General features: G+C 34.8%; 1 protein-coding gene across 4 annotated transcripts in view; it reads left to right on the top strand.

Moving 5' to 3' along the window:
- Nucleotides 1-12,985, top strand: part of KLHL5 (kelch like family member 5) — a 78,910-nt gene that overhangs the window by 29,558 nt on the left and 36,367 nt on the right. For all 4 annotated transcript variants that reach the window (XM_058546905.1, XM_058546902.1, XM_058546903.1 and 1 more), the window contains 2 exons: nt 9,690-9,872; nt 12,471-12,607. In XM_058546905.1, the coding sequence (XP_058402888.1) occupies nt 9,730-9,872; nt 12,471-12,607 (280 nt within the window). In that variant the 5' untranslated portion in view covers nt 9,690-9,729. The remainder of the gene's footprint in view (nt 1-9,689; nt 9,873-12,470; nt 12,608-12,985) is intronic.

Raw genomic sequence — 12,985 nt, forward strand, 5'->3', positions numbered from 1 at the left:
TATTTCAAACTTTGTTTATAAAGTTAGAGTTTAATATTTTATATGTAAGACTATATTCAAAAATAATAATAGCTCCTTCTGACTGGATGCTTACTATATGTGAGGCACTGTTCTAGCATTTTAGTATATTAACTCATTTAGTCCTTCACAACAAATTTCTGAGTTAGAAAGCTACTGTGATCATTCTAATTTTACAGAAGGAGGCCAGTGAGGCACAGAAAGGCTAAGTAACTTGCTCAAAGTTAGTAAGTAAAATAAACTGCATTTTAAAAAAGTAAACTTTCTATTTTTACATCAGTTTTAGATTCACAGGAAAATTACAAATGTAGTATAGTGAATTCCTATATACTCCACACCTCGTTTCCCCTATTATTAATATCTTACATTAGTGTGGTGCATCTATTACTATTAATGAACCAGTATTGATACATTATTAACTAAAGTCCATACTTTATTCAGATTTTTAAAATTTCTACCTGATATCCTTTTTCTGTTGAAGGATCCTATCCGGGATACCACGTTACATTTAGTCGTCATGTCTGTTTAGGCTCCTCTGGGCTGAGACAGTTTCTCAGACTTCACTTGTTTTGATGACCTTGACAGTTTGGGGAGTACTGGTCAGGTGGTTTGTAGAATGTCTGACTCAATTGGGATTTGTCTTGATGTTTTTCTCGTGATTAGACTGGGGTTATGAGTTTGGGGGAGGAAGACCACAAAGATAAAGTGCCATTTTCATCACGTCATATCAAGGATACATCAGCCTGACTTACCACTGTTGATATTGACCTTGATCACTTAGAAAGAGCTGCATTTTGAACCCAAACAGTTAAGATGTAGATTTCATCGTCAGATACCAGTAGGCAGTTCTCCGTGACCATTTGTGTAATCACTGAGTTCAACTTGGATTTACATAATAGTTAATGATTCATTCTAACCAGTTTCACCTTCTCTCCTCAGCTAATTTTCTTAGCCTAGTTCTTGAAAATAAACCTGGCTGGCTTATAGGTATAATCTCTTGACATGGCCACAACTCTTTATCCACAGTTACCTGAACCATCTTATTGGTTACTTGCTACTCTGTTTTAACTGCAGATATCCTTGAACTCTTCTATTCCTTGGTCCGTTGATTTGCTGTTCTTTGACTCATCTTGAAGGCATTTAGTTCCCCCTCCTCTCCCAGCAAGAGATTATCTTCATAGTACCACCTTTTCTCAAGTGCTGTCTCCTTTTTCTTGACTCTCTTTATGTTGTCTGTACATCTCCTTGTTTGAACCAGTCTATTAATTCTAGTTCAGTTTGAAATTAAAATATTCCACAATTCCATATGAAAAAAGTTGTTTCCAGAGATGACAAAGAAGTTCAACTATAATGTACTTGTATCTGAGAAGTATGTATTGCATTGTCCTCCCTCACATATATATGCCCAAGTCATATCATGGATTCCCTTGATATAAGCTATGGAACCTCTCCCCAAAAAACACTGTGTGTTTCTGTTAAATATTTTTATATATAGTTCAAGGAGTTCATGAACCCCCTAAAGCCTCCCTGTGTGCTATATCAATCAGAGTTCTTAGTTTTTGTTTTTGTTTTTTCAGAGTTCTTAGTTTTAAGCAGCTGAAATTGGCTGATTTAAACAGAGTAGAAATTTATTGGAATCATATTAGTTCCTAGAACTGCTGGGAATGCTGAAAAATCAGCTTATGAAAAGGGATAGGTACTACATTTGGACAACTGGCCTTTATAACTCTTTTTTAAGGCAGAAGCAGCTGTCTTTATGTCACTTATTGCATCTGTTTTATTTTTATCCATTTAGAACTGGATAGTGAAGCTTTATATCTTTAGAATTAGATATATTAGGCATGAAAACAATGACACACACATACCACATATACACTCATATGCACAAAGCCATAAAATTTGGTCAGTAAACTTTAGGGAGTATACTAGTAGGGAATAGACTAAGATGATAAAGAGATGCAGAAATACAGTGGCTAAAATAAGATAGAAGTTTATTTATCAACTAACAAATGGGCAAGTGTTCCAGGGCAGGTAGGTAGCTCTGCTTCACAAGTTCACTCAGAGACCCAGATTCCTTCCTGGGTTACTCCATCCTGTAGGGTGTTAGCCTATCTTTATGATCAAAGCTTACTCAGCTCCCCTTCTGCATTCTAGCCTGTAGGAAGGACCAAAGAAAGAAAAGGGAGGACATTAAGCAAATAACACAGGTTGCATATATCAGTTCTGCTCACATTCCATTGTTGAAAACTTAGTCACATGGCCATGACTAGTTGGCAAGGGAGGCTTAGAAATGTAGTCTCTACCTGAGTAGCCATGTGTCCAGCTAAAACTCATTACTGTGGCAGAAGTAAAGAATGGTTTTGGCATCACGATCAACAGGGTGCAAGAGGTGAAGACAGTTGAATAGAACTCTTGAGAATTCTTTGGATCTAATTTTTTAAATTAATTTTTTTTCTGTTACATAATATTTTACCATAGAGACATCAGAAAATAGAGATAAGCAAAAATGGAAATATAAAAATCACTAATTACCCTGCCATCCCAAAATAATAATCGTTAAAAATTTGGGAAAGTGTCCTTCCAATATATTTTCTATACATACATAATAAAAATATATGTCTTTAAAGTAAAAATCTGAATCTTATTGTACCTACTGTTTTGTAACCTGCTTTTTTGCCCTAATGTAGATACTAAAATTAGGACTCTCTTGTTTGCAAAAGACAGAAGCCCAACTCAATCCCACTTAAGCAAAAACTAGACGTTTTTGGTTCACATAAGTACATAGAAAGTCCAAGGATAGAGCCTAGCTTTAGACATGGCGGGATCCAGCTACTTAACCCCAGAAATCTGTTTTTCTCCCTCTCTAGATTCTGTTTTCCTTTATGATAGTATTGTCTCAGCAGGCTCTCAGTGTGGTAGCAAAAAAGCCACTAGCAGCTCCAAGTTTACTTTTTATCAGTTTAGCAACCTCAATGGAAAGGAAGTAACTCTTTTCCAAGAGTTCCAAAAAACGTCTTGAAATCGACTCTCATTGGCCTTGTTTGGGTCATGTGTCCACTGAAACCAATCATTATTGCCAGGAGATACGATACTCTTTTTGGCCAGGCCCCAGTCCCTTGCTCACCTCTGCCCAGGGGGAAGATTCAACTCCGCCCAAGTCATGTGGACTGAAGTGGGGAATGTGTGGTTTCCCAAAAGGTAGAGATGGGTCTGTTACCATAAGAAGAAATCTTGGATAGGCAAAAACAATTAATGTCCACTAAAACAGCTTTCCATATCATTAAATGTTCCCTTATATCTTTTAAAATGGCAGGTCATTCTCCCATGTACAGATATACTTTTTGTTTATTTAACCAATATTCTTTTTATTTCACTTTTTTTAAATTTTTATTTATTTATTTTTTTCCCCAAAGCCCCAGTAGATAGCTGTATGTCGTAGCTGCACATCCGTCTAGTTGCTGTATGTGGGACGCAGCCTCAGCATGACCACAGGAGCGGTGCGTCAGTGCGTGCCCGGGATCCGAACCCTGGCCGCCAGCAGCGGAGAGCGCGCACTTAACCACTAAGCCATGGGGCCGGCCCTATTTAACCAATATTCTATTTGTTTGGAATTTAGATTGTTTCCAATATTTTCCTGTCATAAACCCTCCCTGTAGCTAGATCTCTGTACATACAGATGATTATTTCCTTTGGATAAAGTCCCAAGGGTTTGCACATTTTTAGGGTTTTTGATTTGTGTTCTCAAAGTCATTTCAGGAACATTCCTACTGTTTTAATTCTCACCAGCATTGTGTGAGAGTGCCTGCTGGCCCTTCCCCTTCACACTGGTTATGATTTAAGAAAATTTGATTTTTATAAACATTTAACTCTCTTCACCCCAGATATTCTGGCCACAGTACCAGTGAAAAAACCCTGAAATTCCAAAGTCAAAAAAATATTTGTCTTGAGAAGGGAGAAAGTGAAGGTATTCTTTTTTTTATCATTTCTTGTCATTTCTTTATACACTTGCCTTTTTCTCTCTTTAAAGGGGACGACCCCAACTCCTCTTCCTCCTCACTCATCTAAACTCTGTGACATATTTCAAATGTCACCTGCTACTTGTTGCCTTTCCAAATTCTAGCCCATATTGATCTTTCCTTTCTCTATATTTCAATATAGCAATTATACTCCAATTGGGGATGTATAAGATGACCTGTTGGAAAAATGGTAAAAAATATATATATACATGTAAATATTAAAACTTCTATTTATATTTTATCTTTTAAATCTCTATTTTTTCTGTGTTTTATAGTATAAATAATAATTGTACAATGGTATCTATATCTTTTATAAATTATTAAATATCCATATAATTGGGCATATGCTTAAAAGTATACTGACATGGGTATGCATAAAAAAATTTAGAGACTGCTAGCCTATACTAAGCAATTTACATTCTTATTTTACATTTGTGATTTTGAATTTTGTAAAAGATGACAAAAGATTCATGATATAGTAATTTGCACTTTTGCAAAAGCATGAATTCTGAATGCCAGAACCTATGAGGCGGGTGGCTAGGAATAAATCACTTATCTAGGGAGTGAGCCAAACAGACCATTTGGAGTTTCAATGCAGCTTTGTTTTCTACTCAAAACCATATACTACAGTATAATTCTTCTGAAGTGATTTTTAAAACTTCTTTTGAAAAATTACTTCATTAAGAAAGCCTAATGCAAGTTCTGGTGATGAAAATGAAGAAATCTAGTATATAATAAAAAGGTAATATTGGTCGTGGTGTAAATTGTGTGCATGTGCACATGTGTGTAAAATCTGAGGAATTGCAAGCATTAGGTAGTGTTGCTGTTTAATTTTTTCCACTTTATGAAACTTGATTCTTCAGATTCCAAGTCCCTTCAGTAAAGAATCATGTCTTTCTTTGCATCCCCACAGTTTCTAACAACTGGTCCAACGCTGCATGTTAGGAGTTACTCTATGAATAGTTGATGATTTGATTTGTTTGATACTTGCCTCTTTCCCATGTTTAGGCATTTTTCTGACTTACAGATTCAGTTGCCTACTGCAGAGGGACAATAAGCTAAAAATTAAATGTTTCGCTGTAGCCTGGAAATATTCAGAGATGTAGAGTTCATTACAGTCAACGTCTATTAAAAAAGATTTGAATGATGTCATGCAATTCTTTGAAATGTGATTTACTGTCTTAGTTACATCAGATAAATAAAACCAGAGACGTCAGATGTATTTCCTTGGTTATCATGTAAAAGTTCTATAGAAATCACAGAGAAATGTATTCTAAATGTTCCATAAATGGCCTATTCCCAGGTGTTTGTGTTAGGTTAGGATGTGGGTTAGGATGTCTACTGGCTTTACTAAAGGCCATGTTAATTAAGAAGTATGAAATTTAGTTATAAAAATTGATGATGCTGGGGATCATTTTTTAAAAAGACAAACAAATAATATATAAAGTCAAAAGACTGAGATTACAGGCCTTCCTATTGGTCATTGAAAAGCAAGGTTTTACTAATAGTAGCTTACCTTGTTTGTGTACTTATTGTATGCTAGGGCTATGCTTTCATTATTTCCTTTAATAATCTTCCCATTAGAGATCTTCTAAAAGAAAGTACTATGTATTACTTATCCCTGTCTTGCTATTGGAAAAGGTGTGGTTTAGAGAAGTTAAATAACTTGTCCAGAATGATACATAGTGACAGAGTTGAATCAGCACTCAGCAATAGAACTTTCTGCATTGATAGAAATGTTCTATATCTGCACCATCAAGTTTGGCAGCCACTAGCCCCATGGGGCTATTGAGTATTTGAAATGTCACTAGGCTAACTAAAGAACTGAACTTTTTTTTTTTTTTGATGAGGAAGATTGGCCCTGAGCTAACATCTGTGCCAGTCTTCCTCTATTTTGTATGCAAGGTGCAGCCACAGCATGGCTTGACAAGCAGTGTATAGGTCCATGCCCAGGATCCAAACCCATAAACCCCAGCCCCCGAAGTGGAGTGTGCGAACTTAACCACTACGCCACTGGGCTCGCCCCGAACTGAACTTTTAATTTTGTTTCATTTTAATTAAAATATACCCATGGAGGTAGTGGCAACTATATTGGACAGCACAGCTCTAAAACCTTCCTAAAATACTCTTAATCTCTACGCCATACCTCTCCAATTCAACCCTCCAAACCAAAACACATAATAGGAAATGAAATATTAAGGAAGTATTACTGTTGTAAATTACACAGACCCAGAGTGTTAAAAGCATTTGATTAGCCAGGGATAGAGATGTGATCTCTGTCCCATGGAAACCTAAGAGACTCTTGCTCTCTCATACCTAGCTAAGGGGCAGTTACATAGGAGTAGACTTTTGTCTAAGATCCTTAGTTCTAATGTCTTTTTTTCTGTTAAATTATCCTTATTCATATTGTACCATCGTTCTCCCTTTGTACCCCTTAGTCCTTGCACTTGCTCATGCCTTAGGGTAAAGGTGAGCAAGAATTTCCATTCTTTTGTGAGCGATTTGACCAATACTCTGAATGCCTTCTGATCCTGGCTGCCTGTGTGTCTTTGGTTGATCACTTCGGCCATTTTGGGCCTCAAATTTTCTCATCTGCAAAATAAGAGAGTTGAATTAAATGATTGCATAGAGTCTTCTAGATGTAAAAATTCTGTATATAATTGTTCTAATATCTAAGGTCCTATACTTGTATGGATATGCAGTAAATTCTTTCTTTTCCTTAGTAAATTCTTGCATTATATATATGCAAAGTCCCAAATTTCTTAAAAACAAAACAAGAAATGCTAGACAGCTGTGCAGCTCTTCAAGTCTGAGTAGCTCTGTTCTTTCCTCTTTCACATTCCTTTTGTGAATGGATAGCTTTGCTTTTCCACAGGCTACAAATCAGATCCTTGGAGCAGTGGAAGTGATTGCTATACCCAGAAATCGCAGTGAATTAATTGTCACATTGAAATAATGTTTTTTAGCATGTAATGGCAATTGATGCCTTGAAAGCAAATTAAGAAGTTTGAAATGTTATTTTAGAAGCATAAATTGTTGTTCTGTTGATATGTATGTATATAAACGGTTTTGGTGTTCTACCTTTATTCTCATTTTGAAAATCACAAATATTCCATTAAGTTCTACTAGTTCATTTAAAATATTTTATTCAAAGAAATTCAGTTTAATCAAAGAAATTCAGAAGTAAAGTATCTATTGTGTAAATCAATGTTTTGAACCTATAAGTTCATCACATGTAGATTTGTGTAATGTATCCATCTCTTGCCTGAAGTGCACGCCAGTGGTCTTCAGCCTATGATATATGTTAGGATCACCTGTAGGGCTTTTAAAAATACAATGTTCAGGTCTCACCTCAGACCTACTGAATCAGTCTTAGGGAAAGACACCCTGAACACAGATGCTGAAATGCTTCCCAGGTTATCTTGATTCATGCCAGAGGTTAAAGAACTAGACTCCCTGAAAGTTCCTGACAAGAAAAGAGGTAGTCTATTTATTAATTGGGCTTATACCATCATCAAAGCTAGCCTGTAATAACTTAGTGATGCTGGTATTGTAAAGTTCTGTTGTTCTTTCAAAATTTACTGTTGATTAACATTTAGGTTTGGATGATGGCAATTCATCACTCAAAAAATGTTCAACTAACTCATTGCCTAATCATTACTGAGAATTTAATATAAAGTATAAGAAGTGTGATACAAAATATAGGAACCCTAAGAAAAAAGTATTTGATTTATTTACTTCACTTTCTCTTGTTCTTGAAAGAATTTGTGGCTTATAAAAATTAGATGGTCTATTTTTCTGTCATCCTTAGATCAGTAATAATCATAATCATTTGTTAGTATTTTGACAATATAAAACTTCGTTTATTGAAAAATGTTTTAAATCTTCAAATTGTTATGGATCAAAGCCAACATTATTTGTTTTTGCTTATATTATGTTTTATCCTGATTTTAAAATAGTTTCAAGTTCTCATTTATTTATATAAGCATAGTTACACATTATTCAACACATTTTTATATTAATGATCTTAATTTCAAGTTCAGTATCTTATACTGGATTTCCCAAGTCATTACACCAATAATATTCATAGTGTACAATACATTTCTTCTAGATAATATATATTTTTCTTCTGTTATCATTACTGAAAATTATTCTCCAAGAACATTTTTTAGGGCTTATATTGCTATAGTACTGAAAATGCATTGGACTGGACTGGGAGGATTTAGGTAGAGATATGTACTAGTCAAGACACTGCTGACTTCCTAGAAACTGATAAATCTCAATCCAATATAAAAGTTTTTGTGAGTATAGTCTATGGGAGTATTCTTACTTGAGTGACCTTCCATGTGTGTATTTCATCTCTTCATTCCCGTAAGTCCTCAGTCCTCTCCATTCAACTTATGGATAGAGAAAGAATGGGAAAGGCATACCTACTCTTAGCCACTTTAGCCTGGAGGTGACACAGTTCATTTCCATCATAAGACCACACCTATCTGTGAGAGAGGCTGGGAAATATATTCTAGCTCCATTCCTAGGAGAAAAAGAAAAAGAGTTTTGGTGAACACGTAGCAGTCTCTACGACAGTCCTATTTCTGCTATGAACGAACTCCTATGACTCCTGGCAAGGCACTTAATCTCCTTGGCTTCAGTTCCCTTTACTCTAAAAGATCCAATGACTTCTTTTTTGATAAGGTTATTAGATATTTATATTAAGAATATTCTCTTAAGATATAGTGAGGCTTGATTCAACAAAGCATTTGTCCGAATCATAATATCCTTAAAAGTAGATCTGATGAGAAATGAGAACTAAGTTGTGGTACAGTTGGTGGTTTTGTAGTTAGTTGCGTAACCAACGGATGTTGATTATTTGATTCAAGTGGTCTTGGAGAAGAGATCTTGCGGAGCGGGGGGCGGGGGAGAAGGGGTGGATTTAGGATTTTGTTCTTAGTCCTGATCTTTTCACTTTTTCACCATTTCCATCAGTAAATCATATGAAAACATAGAACTCATAATCTTCAAATTATAATTTGGAAATTTCAAATAATTTTTAGATAGCTGAATTAGGCTATCAAATCCCTTTAACCTGTAATGTAAGTTATAGGTTACCTGAGCTTTTGAAGACTGGCCAGAGAATCCAATGAATTATGTATGACACTGTTCTTATGACGATATGTATTTTGTATTCTGAACAGTTATCTTATAAATGAACTGTGGAGCATAACCCACTTTTAAGTAAAGGATGCCTTGGATTTATATCTCCAAAATAGTTTAATTGCCTTCCTCTCTTCAAAAAATGTTCTCTTATACCCTTAAATATAATGTTAGGAGATATGACTATCAATATGAATATAGTTTGGCTCTTGTTCAGTAGCGATGTTGTATTGACCAGATAAGAGATCTCAAAAACAAGTATACAAAGAATATGTGTAGCTCTTAACTAACGGATGTCACATTCACTTGCAATGTTTGCAAGACACACGTATGATCTGAGCCATCATTGATTTTAAAAGACAAAAATGATGAATGATTATACATTAATATTGACTGGTAGCATTGATTACTTCTATTTCATTTGAAGGCTTTAAAGGACTTGATAGGAAAGATCTTTTTGTTGTGGTAGTCATATTTCAAAATGTGTGTTCTCTTTCTTTTCAGGACTTCCAATAGTAGTCAGACATTATCGTCCTGCCATACTATGGAGCCATGTTCATCAGATGAATTTTTCCAAGCCCTTAATCATGCTGAGCAAACATTTAAAAAGATGGAAAACTATTTGAGACATAAACAGTTATGTGATGTAATTCTAGTTGCTGGTGATCGCAGAATTCCAGCTCATAGGTAATTGTTTTCTAAATATCTATATGTGTGAAATATTTCCTTGATAATTTAGTTATGTATGTTGAGATAATTCATTCCAGTTGACTATTAGAATGGAATGTTTTGGGGAAGGGGTGTATTTCATGGAATTTTTGCAAAGAAAACTGCATTTATAGTTATTACACATTAAATGACCCCAAAAGGGTCACTTTCCCTCTGTAGAAGCACAAAAACAAAACACACTAGCCTCAAATCAGTCAGTGTTGTTTGGTATATATTTCAGTTACTATAAGCAGCTTTCACCCCACCGAATTCTACCTGTTAGATAACTTTAACTCACTGGAAATTAGAGTTGTGAGTGTTTAGAAGCAAAAAACTAGTGGAATGGAGTGGCAAAACTGTTAAGAGTTTTAAAATAGCCACGTCTATCCCAGCTTCTGTTTGATGACCTCCGAGAAACATGAAAAGCAGGGGTGCTAGGGAACAAAAGCCGTTAACACAAATGAAGTATTATATCTTGAAGTAAGAAAAGGAAAAGAGAGCTGTTTAATAAAGAAAATTCATTATTTTTCTTCTAATAATTCCATATTCAATTATTCAACGTTAATCACCATTATGATCCCAAAGGTTTTTTTTATGCCTTTCAAAACTAATTAACACTCTGTCCCAAAGGTTTTGTTAAACCTTCCAAAGTGGAAGTAAAATCAGGAAGAATGGGCTTGGTCTTACAGTTTCAATGACTCAGTCAGCACACGTTTATTGAGGTGCTACTATATACTATGACAAAAAGTCCATATTATGAGCATGGTTTTATTAGAAAAGATATTTCAACCTGAATTTCTTAGAGGCCTCTCCAATTCTATATTTCTAAAACAGAACTAATTACTTTACCTGCCACACATAGCCTACCATCTCACTTAGATTACCAATGCAAGAAGCTCCTAACCTCTCTTCCTGCTTTCGCTCTTTTCCCCTACGTTCTGTTTTCTACACAGCTACCTGAGGGATCCTTTAAAATAGAACTCACATCCAGTCGCTCCTCTGATCAAACTTTTCACTGACTCCTCGTGTCATTGAGTGTGAAAGCCCCAGTCCTCACAGTGGCCTGTGTGATCCAGCCTGCCATTTCCGCTTTCACATTCTGTCCTACTGCTCTGCTTGCTTACTCTGCTTGAGCCACACAGACCCCCTGTTGTTCCTTGTATGTCCCAGGCATGCTCCTCCTGCCTTTGGGTTTTTGCATTGGCTGTTCATTCTGCCCAAATGCTGTTCCCAGATACATGTATGACTAATTCCTGCACCACCTTCAAGTCTTTGCCCAAATGTCACCTTCCAATAAGACCACCTATTTAACCCCACCCCCAACTCTCCGTTTGCCCTTACCCTGTTTTTTTCCCCCACGGCACTTATCACTTTTTAATGTACTAAAGAATTGTTTGTGCTGTGTATTGTTTGTTTCCCTTCCCTATAGAATGTAAGACTCCATGAGAGAAGGGATCTTTTGTTTTTTTCTCACTGATATATCTCAAGTATCTAGCACAGTGCCCAGTACTTGTAAGATGCACATTAATATTTGTTGAGTGAATAAATGAATGAACAGGCAACTCTCAGAAGAAGAAACCCGAATGGCCAATAAGCATTTGAAAAGATCTTCAACCTCACTAATGATCAGGTGAATGAAAATGAAAACAACAGTGAGATACCATTTAACACATTGCAGATGGCCAAAAATTTTAACAATATTGTGGGGAAATGTTAACTCTTATGCAATGCTGGTAGGGGTCTAAATTGGCACAGCACGTTGAAGAGCAATTTGGCAAACCTTATGACTCAGCAAGCACTCCTGGGGAGGGAGGAGAATGGAATTAGAGAGGGAGCTTCAACTGTGATCTGTATCATAATTTCTATTTCTTTTTAAAAAATGAATGAAGTAAATCTGTATAAGTGTGCTGACATGGAAATATCTTCAAGACATATTATCAAATGAAAAATGTATATTTCAAAACATATATTTATAACCTATTTTTGTTTATATGTGACTATCAAAAATCTGGACTGAGACATAGCTAATATATAATAATGTATTATAACTAAATTTTATAGTGTGATAAAAATTATAATTTTATAACAAAATACAAACATAATATACTATAATAATAAAAGAATCATGAAAATTAAAAATAACTGCTAAAACCATTCTCAAATGTCTCCTATATATTCACTACTTCTACAATTAAATTTTTAAAAATAACAGGTTATTTTCAAAAGTGATAAACAGAAAATAACCTTTACATTTTTTCCTTTTTTAATATAGTCAATTTAATGCTGTGGGCTTATGGCTTTTTTTCTGGGTGTTATAAAGAGATATTTGAGTAGTGAATGGGTAAATCATTTACCTCAGCAGAAAATTTTCAGTAATGGTAATTTATTATTCAAAGGAAGAAACTAGAGCATAAAGCAATTTGTCAAACTTAAAATGCATTTCTCAGTACCATGCACTTTCTATGGGTGACAAAGTTAAAAAAAAAAAGAGAGAGAGAGAGAGAGAAGAAGCATTTGTTAATGAACATCAACTGTAATGTGGTCATTGATTCTTTTTTTCTTCTAATATGTTCTCAGATTGGTGCTCTCCTCTGTCTCAGATTATTTTGCTGCCATGTTTACTAATGATGTCAGGGAAGCAAGACAAGAAGAAATAAAAATGGAAGGTGTAGAACCAAATTCACTATGGTCCTTGATTCAGTATGCATATACAGGTAATAAATTTGAAACTTCGTAGATTTATGTTATATTATTAGATTTCAGATTTCTGCTTTTAATAAAGCCTGCCACAGCTAATGGTTAATTCTGCTATTGTAATCACCACCCCTGGTGATACCTGTATAGGTTAATATCTCTATATTAGAACCTTTAATATGGTTATCATAATTAAAGTTTTGAATGATATTTTAAATGTTAATATAATAATTAGATGAATTATATAATGCTTTTAAATTATTGCATTTAAAATTTGAGAGATATATAACAAATATGACTAAAGTGTTATTTAAAAATTCTGAAAATAAGCTATTAGTTTTTTATTTTAGTAGAAATCACAAAAAGCTAATAATTTGTTTTCATATTTAATATTTTTT

This window comes from Diceros bicornis, chromosome 8 (genome assembly GCF_020826845.1).
Source record: "Diceros bicornis minor isolate mBicDic1 chromosome 8, mDicBic1.mat.cur, whole genome shotgun sequence".
NCBI lineage: Eukaryota > Metazoa > Chordata > Mammalia > Perissodactyla > Rhinocerotidae > Diceros > Diceros bicornis.